At 49.8% G+C, this 13360-nt stretch overlaps 1 protein-coding gene across 1 annotated transcript in view; it reads right to left on the reverse strand.

The window, feature by feature from the left end:
* Nucleotides 1–13360, reverse strand: part of LOC136047163 (hydrocephalus-inducing protein homolog) — a 75713-nt gene that overhangs the window by 35989 nt on the left and 26364 nt on the right. Inside the window, exons 10-14 of the mRNA XM_065734215.1 lie at nt 11770–11888; nt 10436–10659; nt 8391–8458; nt 8107–8210; nt 884–1048 (exon numbers count right to left, since the gene is read on the reverse strand). Of these exons, the coding sequence (XP_065590287.1) occupies nt 884–1048; nt 8107–8210; nt 8391–8458; nt 10436–10659; nt 11770–11888 (680 nt within the window). The remainder of the gene's footprint in view (nt 1–883; nt 1049–8106; nt 8211–8390; nt 8459–10435; nt 10660–11769; nt 11889–13360) is intronic.

A 13360-nucleotide genomic window follows, 5' to 3' on the forward strand; every position in this document is an offset into this window, starting at 1 on the left:
ACCTTCCTTTCTGTTACAGAAAGCTTAAGGTTCCCAGCAACCCTCTGACACCCTTCTTCATGCTCAGAGGGATGGCAAGACACTTTAGCAGAGCTACTTCAAAGTTAATATCATTTAAAATTAAACTTTAATTAGCTAAATTTGTTCTAGATCCCAGCTAGATGCAGCCAGAACTCTATGCAAGGTTCTTTTTGCCTATATTTTGTTATTTCTCTTGCATATGTGTAGCTACAAACAACACATTTTAGGAGGTTTTAGTCCAGGAATGGTTTGCCTCATCCATTCCCACGCTTGGCAGAAAAACACCTCTCTGTGCTCCAGATGTGAGGAGTCCAGATGCCATGAGTGATACCATGAACCCTTCATTCCATGCTCACATCAGCTCTATATGGCAAGCCTGCCCATAGCTGGGTTTGAAGCAATGAGTTCTGTGATGGAAAGGTGTAGGAGGGTCATTGGAAGCACCCTGAGGAGGGTCATCAGAAACAAGGACAGGGTCAGTGCTGTCCCTTTGCTGTATCATTCTGTGCTCCTTTGGGCCTGAGCTATGGCAGAAGGCATGCAAACACATCCAGCTCACTTTTTCCTGCACTGCTTCACGTAAATGCACCATCTCTGGGGACACAGCCTGGTGCAATGCGGAGCTCCTCTCACCTCCTTTGCTCCCAGGACAAACAAACTCTTGCAGGCATATGGCAGCATCTGGCCCGTGCCCACGCTCGCCCCATCCCAGGCTGCCATACTGATTTCAGCACCGCACGCAGTGAACGAGCAGCCAGCAAAGCAAGACTTGCCTTCCTGCCAGCCCAGCCATCATCAGGAAAATCCTCGGAACGAGCACCCCAGCAAACTCAGCCACACAACGGACACCTCTGGGACTCACCAGTGGGGATCCCTCTCTCCCAAACACTGCAACTGAAGCCACCATCAGCTGCTCTCCTGTCACCTGGGCCCGTAGGGTCACTGGCACCTCCACCGAGCTGTGGGGCTGGATGATCCCGCACGGCGTGGGGCTGGAGTACAGCACAGCAGCACCCTCCTGCTGCTCCTAGATGGGACAAACAACTTCTAACCATTTTGGAGGGATCTTCGACATGCTTGAGTCATTGAGCCAAGCAGCTTTCTTCCCCCAGTGTTGTGGTTTTGTGGTTTTGATGCCGGTATTCCACATCAGAGCATCATGCAGCAGTTAAGGAGTTAATGCTGGGGGAGCAGCAGAGGGGAGGGGCGGAGCTCCGCACCGGATGCGAGGTGGCGCTCGGTCTGGGCACGTTTCTCTGGGCTGCCGTGGAGGTTCAGCACGTGTGCTTCCCCTGCAGGTCCTCCTTAACGTAAGCTCATAGCTTTTGGGTTGGAAATTTTTATCTCTCTCTCAATTGTTCAATTTTATTAGATTTAGTAAAGTTCCCGTTCCTTCTCAGATCGTGCCCTTGTTTTCTTGTAGACCCATCTCTTCCCGCTGTTTACCCCTCCCCCTCCCGGAGCGCGGCTCTGCTCGGGCGGCCGTGCGGCCACTGACGCAGTTTCTTTTTCTCTCCCCTCTCCCTTCTCGGTTTCCCTAGGGTCACTGTCACGGACAACACCGTGACAATTATTGGTAGAGAATGCGGGCAATGCAGTATTGGCAGTCCATTGTAAATCTGGTGCTAAGGTGGACTAAGGTTTTTCATGTACCTTATAGCATGCTGGCGTCTTTTTAAGCTCCTCGTGTTCAGCACCGGAGTAATGTGGATATACAGCTACTTTAGTGTGCTGAGGGGGTTACATGCCTCCTGCCTAGACACCCTGGCTAACGTGACAGATTATGCGGCATTTGGATTGGTTTCCAGTTACTCTTTTCAGGTCTTTACCTATATTCAAGATGTCAGCCTGGCAGTTGTGGCAGCTGTGTTATCTGTTTTCCTGAATGCACTCTCTGCAATAGTAATTTACATCATGTGGAGGAAGCTTTCCTCAAAACCAGAGAGTGTTGAATGGCAGGGAAGGTGGAAAAAATTAGGAAAGAAATTAGAAGCGTGGGGACCCCCGGTGTTATGCAATTTTGATCTTGAGCACCTATGGGATCCTGAGAAATTCAGTGAGTGTTTTGGTAAGGAGTCATGTGACTCAGGACGATCTGAGAAGGAATGTATTGTTTGGGGTCTGGCTTGTGCTTATCGAGCCATAATTGATATTCTGGAGAGAAATGGTTTCCAAACCAAGGTCCAAAGCAAAAATGAAAACCTCCAAGTTAGACCTGACCAATCACAGGAAGCACCGGTATCAGTGTCGGTTGCCCCTGTGGAAGGCCAGAAATGGACACGGCCGTCCTCGCGCCTAGAACAGAAAGAAGAAGAAGCAGAGAAAAAAAAGGAAGATCCAGGCGAGGGGCCCTCCTCAGCACCACCACCACCACCACCACCACCACCTAAAAAGGCCACTAAGAAAAGTGAGAGACATGGAGAAGACAGCGATGATGATGGAGTCACTGTTACCACTACTCGTCGGCCCCTAAAGATGACTGAAATACAAGGTTCAAGAAAGGAGTTTGTACGGCGCTCAGGTGAATCTATTGTCACCTGGTTGCTGCGGTGTTGGGACAGCGGTGCCAGCAGCGTGTCCCTAGATGGCAGCGAAGCCCGCCAACTGGCAAGCATTGCCCGAGACCCAGCTATCGACAGAGGAATTGGCAGATGTCTGAATGGAGTCGCTACCCTCTGGGAACGAGTACTAGTGGCTGTAAAGGATAGATACCCTTACAAAGATGATCTGGAGCCTAAGGTGGAAAGATGGAACACCGTGGAGAAAGGCATCCAATTTTTGAGAGAAACAGCCATAGTAGAGATGCTGTATGATCCCAATTTCGTCCCTAACAATCCACACCAGGACTGTGATCCTGATAGAGTAAGGTGCACACCTGATGTATATCGCAAGCTCTCAAAAACAGCACCAGAGAGGTACGCAAGTACACTGGTAGCAATGTTCCATAGATTCGAGGGTCAAGACAGAAGACTCCCAGTTTATGAATTAACTATTACACTTCAAAACTTTGAACAACAGTTTCCACCATCACGTGCTTCCATTGCAGCTATAGTAGCAGAAGAAGTAGGTGAGATAAAGAAAACTATACTGGAGGAACTGTCATTACTGATGAATAGGGATGAACTTGTGTCAGTATTGGAAACACCTGATGAAGATGAGCATGACCCAAAGAATCTGATGAAGCAATTGATCAAACTGTTGAAAGTCTCGGCCACCAAAGGCAACCGCCCCTCTGCACGAGCAAATGACGGCAGTAACATCATGTCACGTGTGGCCATGTGGAGCTTCTTACGAGAAAACAGAGAGGACATGAGGAAGTGGCATAAAAAACCCACTCCTGCATTGTGAGCACGGGTGAGAGAACTACAGCAGAGATCAGCCACCAATGAAATTGCTCCCGTCACTGCAGGTAACCAATAGAGGGGCCCTGCCCTCAGCCAGGGGAGGGAAAGGGATAACAGAGTGTATTGGACTGTGTGGATTAGATGGCCTGGCACATTAGAGCCACAAAGATATAAGGCACTGGTGGACACTGGTGCACAGTGCACTCTGATGCCCTCGAGTTATAAAGGGACAGAATTGATTCATATTTCTGGAGTGACTAGGGATAGTCATAGTATACATATTTCTGGAGTGACTAGGGATAGTCATAGTTCACATAGTACCTGGAGTGACTGGGGATTCTCAGGAACTGTCTGTGTTGGAGGCAGAAATAAGCCTCACCGGTAAAACCTGGCAGAAGCATCCCATAGTGACTGGACAGGGGGCTCCATGCATACTCGGTATTGACTATCTCAGAAGGGGACATTTCAAGGATCCCAAGGGGTACCGATGGGCTTTTGGAATAGCTGCTGTAGATGCAGACTACATTCAGCAGCTGTCTGTTTTACCTGGCCTGTCAGAAGATCCGTCTGTTGTGGGGGTACTGAAAGTGAAAGAGCAGCAGGTACCTATTGCTACAAAAACGGTGCACAGACGGCAGTACCGCACCAACAGGGATTCCTTGCTCCCCATTCATAACTTGATCCGTCAGCTAGAGAGCCAGGGAGTGATCAGCAAGACTCACTCACCTTTTAACAGCCCCATATGGCCGGTGCGTAAAGCCAGTGGAGAATGGAGGCTGATGGTAGATTACCGTGGCCTGAATGAAGTCACACCCCCACTGAGTGTGCTGCTGTGCCAGATATGTTGGAGCTGCAGTATGAACTGGAGTAAAAAGCAGCTAAGTGGTATGCCACCATTGACTTTGCCAATGCATTCTTTTCTATTCCTTTGGCCACAGTGTGCAGACCACAGTTTGCTTTCACCTGGAGGGGCGTTCAGTACACCTGGAACCGTTTGCCCCAGGGGTGGAAACACAGCCCAACCATCTGCCATGGGCTGATTCAAACCACACTGGAACAGGGTGGGGCACCTGAGCGCCTCCAGTATATCGATGACATTGTTGTGTGGGGTGATACAGCAGAGGAAGTTTTTTCAAAAAGGAGAGCAATAATCCAAATTCTTCTGGGTGCTGGTTTTGCTATTAAACGGAACAAAGTGAAGGGACCTGCCCAAGAAATTCAATTCCTAGGAGTAAAATGGCAAGATGGACGTCATCACATTCCAGGAGATGTGATTGACAAAATCACCAGTATGTCACCACCCACTAGCAAGAAAGAGACACAGTCTTTTCTGGGTGTAGTAGGTTTTTGGAGGATGCACATCCCAAACTACAGCCTCATAGTAAGCCCCCTCTATCGAGTGACTCGAAAAAAGAATAATTTTGCATGGGGTCCTGAACAGCAGCAGGCCTTTGAGCAAATTAAGCAGGAGATAGCCCGTGCTGTGGCCCTGGGGCCAGTACGGTTGGGACAAGATGTGAAAAACATCCTCTACACTGCTGCTGGAGAGAAAGGTCCCACTTGGAGTCTGTGGCAAAGAGCCTCTGGGGAGACCCGAGGCTGACCCCTTGGATTTTGGAGCAGAGCATACAGGGGTTCAGAGGAGTGCTACACTCCAAGTGAGAAGGAGATTCTGGCAGCATATGAGGGGGTTCGGGCTGCCTCTGAAGTAATTGGTACTGAGACACAGCTCCTCCTGGTACCTCGACTACCAGTGCTGAATTGGATGTTCTAAGGAAAGGTTCCCCCCACCCATCATGCTACCGATGCCACCTGGAGTAAGTGGATTGCACAGATTACACAGCGAGCTCGGATGGGGAACCTCAACCGTCCAGGAATCCTGGAGGTGATCATGGACTGGCCTGAAGGCATTTGGAACATCCCCATCAGAGGAGATACCACGTGCTAAAGAGGCCCCACCATATAACGAACTACTAGAGAATGAAAAGACGTATGCCCTCTTCACTGATGGATCGTGTCGTATTGTTGGGAAGCATCGCAGATGGAAGGCTGCTGTGTGGAGCCCCACACGACGAGTTGCAGAGGCCACCGAAGGAGAAGGAGAGTCAAGCCAATTTGCGGAGGTAAAGGCTGTGCAGCTGGCCTTAGATGTGGCTGAACGGGAGAGGTGGCCCATGCTATATCTTTATACTGACTCTTGGATGGTGGCAAACGCTTTATGGGGGTGGTTGCAGCAGTGGGAACAGGACAACTGGCAACGGAAGGGTAAACGTATTTGGGCTGCTGAACTGTGGAAAGACATTGCTGCCCGAACAAAAAGGTTGGGTGTAAAGGTGCGCCATGTAGATGCTCATGTGCCCAAGAATCGAGCTACTGAAGAGCAGAGAAATAACCATCAGGTAGATCGAGCTGCCAGAATTGAGGTGTCTCAGATCGATTTGGACTGGCAGAACAAAGGAGAGCTATTTTTAGCTCGGTGGGCCCATGAGACCTCAGGCCATCAAGGAAGGGATGCGACCTATAAGTGGGCTAGAGACCGAGGGGTGGACTTAACTATGGATGCCGTTGCACAGGTTATCCATGACTGTGACACATGTGCCATAATTAAACAGGCCAAGAGGATGAAACCCCTCTGGCAGGAAGGGCGATGGGAAAAGTATAAATATGGGGAGGCGTGGCAGGTTGATTATATCACCTTGCCACGAACTCGCGATGGTAAGCGTTACGTGCTCACCATGGTGGAGGCGACCACTGGGTGGCTTGAGACATACGCAGTACCCCATGCTACCGCCCGAAACACCATCTTAGGGCTCGAGAGACAAGTCCTATGGCGACATGGCACTCCAGAGAGAATTGAGTCTGATAATGGGACTCATTTCAAAAATTCTCTTGTGGATATATGGGCCAGAGAACACGGCATTGAATGGATCTACCATATCCCCTACCATGCACCAGCTGCTGGTAAGATCGAGCGCTACAACGGGTTGTTAAAAACCACGTTGAGTGCAATGGGTGGTGGGACATTCAAGCACTGGGAGAAGCATCTGGCAGAAGCCACCCGGCTGGTCAACACTAGGGGATCAGTCAACCGAGAGGGTCCTACACAGTCCAGCTCCCTACAGACCATAGAGGGAGATAAGGTCCCTGTGGTACATGTGAGGAGCATGTTGGGAAAAGCGGTGTGGGTCCTTCCATCCTCTGGAAAGGGCAAACCCCTCCGTGGAACCGTTTTTGCGCAGGGACCTGGGTGCACCTGGTGGGTAATGGATAAAAATGGGGACGTCCAGTGTGTCCCACAAGGGAATTTGACGCTGGGGGAATGCAGTCTGTATTTACGTGTGTATGTATGTATATATATATATGTTTCTATGTAACTTATGTTATTACTGTTTGGTTATGTATAGATGTGTGTTAAGCATGATGTGATGATGTGGAATAAGGGGTGGAATGTTGTGGTGTTGTGGTTTTGATGCCGGTATTCCACATCAGAGCATCATGCAGCAGTTAAGGAGTTAATGCTGGGGGAGCAGCAGAGGGGAGGGGCGGAGCTCCGCACCGGATGCGAGGCGGTGCTAGGTCTGGGCGCGTTGCTCTGGGCTGCCATGGAGGTTCAGCACGTGTGCTTCCCCTGCAGGTCCTCCTTAACGTAAGTTCATAGCTTTTGGGTTGGAAATTTTTATCTCTCTCTCAATTGTTCAATTTTATTAGATTTAGTAAAGTTCCCATTCCTTCTCAGATCGTGCCGTTGTTTTCTTGTAGACCCATCTCTTCCCGCTGTTTCCCCCTCCCCCTCCCGGAGCGCGGCTCTGCTCGGGCGGCCGCGCGGCCACTGACGCAGTTTTTTTTTCTCTCCCCTCTCCCTTCTCGGTTTCCCTAGGGTCACTGTCACGGACAACACCGTGACACAAGCAGACCGAGTACGTGACAATCCCCAGCCTGCTCTTAAGCCTGATGCTTAAAACTGAGCAGGAAACATATTTTGCCTCAGCTAACAAATGGGGACACAGCAGCCACGCTGGCTTTGATTGCTACCTGTGAAGGTTCACATGGGCAGCTTAGTGCTGCCTGTCTGCAATGAAGCAGTAAGTCCAGGCAGGGAAGAAAGACCAAATGCAGGGAGAGCAGAGTGTGTGCCTATCAGCAGAGCCAAGTGCTCACTTCCAGCAGCAAGGAGACAGGGGGAAAAAGGGACAAATGCCAACTGCCCAGGACCCAAAGCTGCAGACGCAGTGGGTAGCAGTGCAGTTAGAAGTAGCAAGAAATACAAAAGCTGCTTTCTTCAGTCGGAAAGACTGCATTAATAAACCCAGATTACATAGGGTGAACCCTGTATTACATAACCACATATCTGCTGAGTGCACTTCGTGCTTTATTTGCTCCAAAGGAAATAAAGTGAGAGATGGTGATGAAGGAAGAGGAGGAAGCAGCTCAGAAAACATAAGGGGTTTTCTTAAAAAGTCCACAGGAAAGAAAAACAACAAAACACAAAAACCAACAGAGGCATCCTGGGCGCAGAATGATAATGGCCCCTCAATCAATCCACAATTGATTTCACATTTAAACTTCAGATCCTCTCTGTAAAAAGCCTTTTGTGAGGTTGAGCTGCAGAGTCAGAATCTGCATTTCAATGGGAGCTCTGGATGCTCAGGCACAGGCTGTGCCAGCACAGGGGCAGGAGCCCCATCCCTGGGAACGCAGGGTGACACGGGAAAACTAAGACAGCAAGGCATCCTCACAGCACACTGATTTCTTGCACGAAAGTGATGTGGAAGAGCTGGCACAGGGTCTCAGCTCCCACCTCCTGGGCAATCCCATCATGTTCATTCTGCTGCTGAGGACTGGGAGCTTTGGGTTAAACCAGCTCTCACACAACAGTGCATCCTTGCTTCCTCCCAGGAGCTCTTCCCAGTGACCACGTGTGTGATCGCTGCCCTGGTTTTAACACCCCAAGGGAGGAACCTGACAGATGCTCTTGCATTAGCTTGCAACACGCAGGCTGGTAAACCAAACCCAGGGTGCACTCACCAAAGGGGATGTTGCCGAAGCGGAGGGAAGGTACATCAAAGTGGAAAGTAGGTCCAATGACACAGCCCCTGTGAGGACAAGGAACAGGCAGAGGGCGTTGGCTGGTTAAAGAGAAGGGCAAAGTGTTTGGTTCTCATCAGCCCTGTGCTCAGTGTGGCCTCTTTAGTGGGTGCCCCATCCCTGCAGACAGCCAAGGTCAGGCTGCACAGGGCTCTGAGCACCTGGTGGGGCTGTGGGTGTCCCTGTTTGCTGCAGGGAGAGGGGGCCAGGTGGCCTTTAAGGGACCATGAAACCCTCGAGCCATGAAACCCCAAACACTCACTGACCACCTCCAGAAGAGAAAATGTTCTCTACTCCGGACAGCATCAGCTCATCACCAGTGCAGCGGCAGACACATCCACAAGCAATGTGCATCTTACACGACCAAGCACGGGCGTCCTGAGTCCAGCTCACCTTCTTTCCTGCCCTCACAATCCAGCAGCTGAGCCCCAAACTTTAAACCCCACCCACTGAAGTCACCATCTGGAGCTGCACATCCATTCATTCACGTCATGGCTGGAGCCAATCAAGACCTGCTGTATTTTAATTATACTGCAGTGAACGGTGCCTTCTAGTTTTACCCACAGGACTGCCATCGTGCCTGTGCTGTACACAAACCCAACAGCAGAGATCTGCCTGCATCACTGGTCCCCCATTCTCCCCAACCCTTTCTAAACAGCAAAATAAAGTGTTCAGCTTGGCACCCAAGTAAGAAGCTCCTGTGGTTTAGGCCTCTCCTGATCAGGTAATCAAAAAGAACAGACTCCCAAGCATTCCTTGGAACTGAGTCAGATCCTGAGGATAAGCCAGGTCCAAATCCCTGCTGCTGCTGAAGGACCCTCCCCAGGGACCTCACAAAATCAGCCCTAACCCCTCAAGCCAGTGCAGCTTACTTGGAATAGATGTGCTTCCCATTGCAGCCCATGCCAGGAGATGATGGAAAACTACCCCCAAGCCAGGCACAGCTGGGGATGACGCTTGGAGCTGCCAGGGATGAGCCTTGCCAGGCTTCCATTCCTGCTGAGTGAGCTGTGCCTGTGCTCAAGCTAAACCTGAGCATCTGCCCAGAAGGTTCAGGCAAACAGCCAACCCCGAGCTCCTCGGGGTTCATCATCCAGGAATGAGGAGTTAAAGGATGGGGAGGGATCAAAAACAGGAAGAGCCACCCTGTTTCACTGAGAAACAAGGACTGTGCCAAGCTGAGGGAGGGACCACAAAGAGCTGGCACTGGGAGCAAGATCAGGGAGCCAGTGGAGAAACCAGAACCACTTCATTTGGTTGGGGAAAACCAGAAGATGATGAACCCATGGACAACCATCTTCTTGAGGAACATGACAGGGCAGTCATTGGGCATGAGACAAGAGAACTGTATTCTACCTGTGATAAGCACATCTTCCCAAGCAAAGCCTGCCCTTGCTCAAGGAGAAAGATGCTTATGCAACAACATCCTATGACCAATTTTGGGGGGAGAACAGAGGAGAATAAATTATTTGATTGTGAAATGATCCCTCTCCATTTCCAAAAAAAGCAGCACTTTCCCTACAAACACAAAGCCAACAGAATTGTTTCTCTACCGGAGGTCAACAGACCTACTCACCACTCTTGCAAAGCAATAACCTTGGTTTTTGTTTTTTTTTTTTATCAATTTTCCCTTACTTTATTGATAAATCAACTGCAGATTCCTTTCATTCCCTCACTACCTGGCCCAGTGCTTGGTCTCGTACCCCCCAAGAGCTGTTGAAGAGGTACAGAAAGCTTTTCATCCCAAAGCTCTTCAACACCAAGAATCAACTTTCCTGCCTCCAGCACCACGTCCCACCAGCTGATGGGAAGGACCACCTGGCACAATGCTTGTACATCATAGAATCCTTACAGTTGGAAAAGGCCATCCAGCCCAACCAACCTACCACCAATACTGCCCACATCCCTCAGTGCCACATCTCCACGGTTCCTTAACAACTACAGGGACTGTGGGATCAGCCCAAGGCAGCAAGTCACCACCTCACCTGACAGTCAAGGTGATGGGTTGGGGGCAGCCGTGCACGCTGACCCTGAACTCCTCGGTGAACTGCCCCAGGATGGTGGAGCAGAAGGAGATGTGTATGTGCTGAAGCCCACCCGGTGGGACCAGGCCCTCGTGGGGAACAAAGGAGAAGCAGGAGCCCAGAGCTGTGGTTGGAGGCACCATGTAGAAGAGAGCGTCGATGGGTCCTTTGTTAAACAGGATTGCCTGCAGCAGAGAGAAAAAGGGAAATGCACAAGGAATCCTCCTACAAAAAAAATGTGTTTCCTAATTCAGCAATTAACATCAGTAAGAGGTAGAAGATGCCATGCACTGCTGCCCAGTGGAAGACAAAAAAAGAAGTACAACAAACTCCACCTTTCTGTTTCTTCTTGCAAAGTAGCAATGGTTCCATAGAAACAGAGTGATTCTACACTTCTATTTTCTTTAGCCTGCCAGTTCCTTGAGCTCTGTCCAACCAGCAGTGTCAGGAGGGGGTGGGAGCGAGGCGCACAGCAGCTCCACCTGCTCTGAAGGCTTTCTCTTTATGAATAGCCACAGCCATCCTCAAAGAGCTTACCATTATGTAAAAAAAATAATCAGCATAATTGCAAAGCTTGTTGAGCTCCAGCTCTGTTACGTTGGTTGCACGAGCAATCCACGAGCAGTGGTGCTCCACCACCAAACCCACCTGGGAGAAACCCTGCCATTTCTGGGGCCTTATCTATGCATTTTGGATTTATTTTCCCTACCTTTTGCCCTTGCAACATCTGCCAGAAGAGCTGAGACAGAAGCATAGAAATGCCCTTTGCTTTTTAATTTTGCAGCTGCTGCTGGAAATATTCAGGTATTCAGATTGCACAATGGTAAAGTGAACTCTTAGTGAGCCTGCCCTGAACTGAGGTTTATCTCCAGTCCAGCTGCTTAGGACAGCACTGACTAACAGCATCATCAACTTATTCATCTCTTCTCAAGTAATGGAAATTATAAATTAATAGAGCAAGAAGCAATAAAGTATCAGCATTAAAAATGCAAAGAGAGCAAAATATTTTGGTAAGAAAACACCTCCATGTGTCCTTCCCTGCCACACTGACGCTTTTGAAAACATCTGGCATGATGCACTTCCTCATTTACTACCTCTCTTTGGTTGCTCTGCTTTGTTTCTTCTTTTTGCAAAGGACTGGACAGCAAACATATGGAAAGTTCCTCAGCCTCATGTGCAGGAATGCTATGCTGTTTGTGCAACCAGTGGAGCACCCAGAGAAGCATAGGAAGCACCACAGAATGCTCCCAGCTTCTCTGCAGGGAGCAGATCTCAGGTGGGTTTCCTCCACTCACCTCATAGCTGTGGGCTGAGCCCACAAACACCTTCCCGATGTCCAGCTGGTCAAAGCTGAAGCACAGCCAGGGTCCTTCACCTTCCCCTCTGATGCGCAGGGGAAGCCTGGTCTCACGGCCTGGGGGGAATTTCCATCTCAGTGCAATGATTCCCTCTGTTGCCCCAGCACCTCAATTCCAATCCCCATCCCCGTGCTGGCCTGGAGCTCCCTGCCATCCCATTTTGCTCTGTATGGAAGGGAAGGTGTGCAAGAAGAAAGTCCAGAAGTTGTAGCTTCATATTAAAATATTTCTTTCCTTTCTTTATCATAGAATCACTGCATGGTTGGGTTGGAAGGGACCTTAAAGCCCACCCAGTCCCAACCCCTGCCATAGGCTACCTGCCCTCACCAGCTCAGGCCCATCCATGGCCTGGGACACCTCCAGGGATGGGGCACCTCTAGCTCTGGGCAGCAGTGCCAGGGCCTCACCACCCTATAACCATAGTTATTCAGAACATCCAAGATGATTTCCAGTGGGAAAGATGAGTCCAGACGTGACAATGTGGCTCCTAGAACAGCCTTTTGAGTGACAACTGACTTTTTGATCTTGAAGCCATGAGATGAGGATGCTGGATAAAAGCCCAAAGCCAGAAAGCAAGAGCTATGGAGCTTTGTTGAATTCAATGTCTTTCAGATGGATACAGCCAAAGGCCAGCTGATGGCAGAGATGAGAGTTACGTTTCACAGCTCAGACATTAATTGGAAGGCTGTGGATTTCTATTTCACAGACGCTGTAAAAGACACAGCACTGGGTATTCACTGCCTAGAGATTTATCCATCAGAGATTTATCCATCTGGCATCACTCATGGCTTCCCCTTCATTAAAACCTCTAGATCTGAACCCACCAAAGCTCTTCGGAAACAGCAAATGAGTTCAAGCGATGAGCTTTTGTCCATGAAGCTGTGAATCTTCAGTTCATACACCTCAGAGATGTATCCCATGGCCATCGCAAGCAAACCAATCCATGGTGATCCTTCTCCTTCTGCAGAATGTCCTCAGCCTCCCCTCAAGATCCATGGAGACCCTCCCTTCTACCTGTACCCAGCCTTTGCCCATGGTGCAGGTGGGCTGCAGTCCTCCCACCACAGAAACCATGTCCTGGAGCACACAGTCCAAGGGCACGAGTCCCAAATCCACACCCAATACTGAGCAGCAAGGGCTTGGATCTCAGTATGACAGCTTGACACTAAGCAGGACAGCTCTGCCACGTGGCAAGGGAGCACCCATCATTTTGGACTTGGCTCCTCCAGCTATCGTGGTCCAGGTCTGCGATGGCTTGGAGCTTTTGGCATAAATCAGTTGCAACACAATATGCTCCTTAACGCAGACTAATCTAATACCAAAATTTGTGTGTCTGAGCACCACCTCCCCCTTCTGTGTACTTCCTTCCAGCAGCTCAAGAACCACGGTTTTATTTGCATGAACAACTAAAAGTTCATTCTGAGCTTAAATATTTGCCGAGAGCAAATTTCAACCCACTTATTTCCTGCCAGATTTGCAGGCTGTGTGTGCTGTGAATCTCCTGACCCACCAGTGCTCGCTCCACGAC

This window comes from Cyrtonyx montezumae, unplaced genomic scaffold, assembly GCF_038088225.1.
Source record: "Cyrtonyx montezumae isolate F1298 unplaced genomic scaffold, pur_monq_1.0 scaffold_17, whole genome shotgun sequence".
Taxonomy (NCBI): Eukaryota; Metazoa; Chordata; class Aves; order Galliformes; family Odontophoridae; genus Cyrtonyx; species Cyrtonyx montezumae.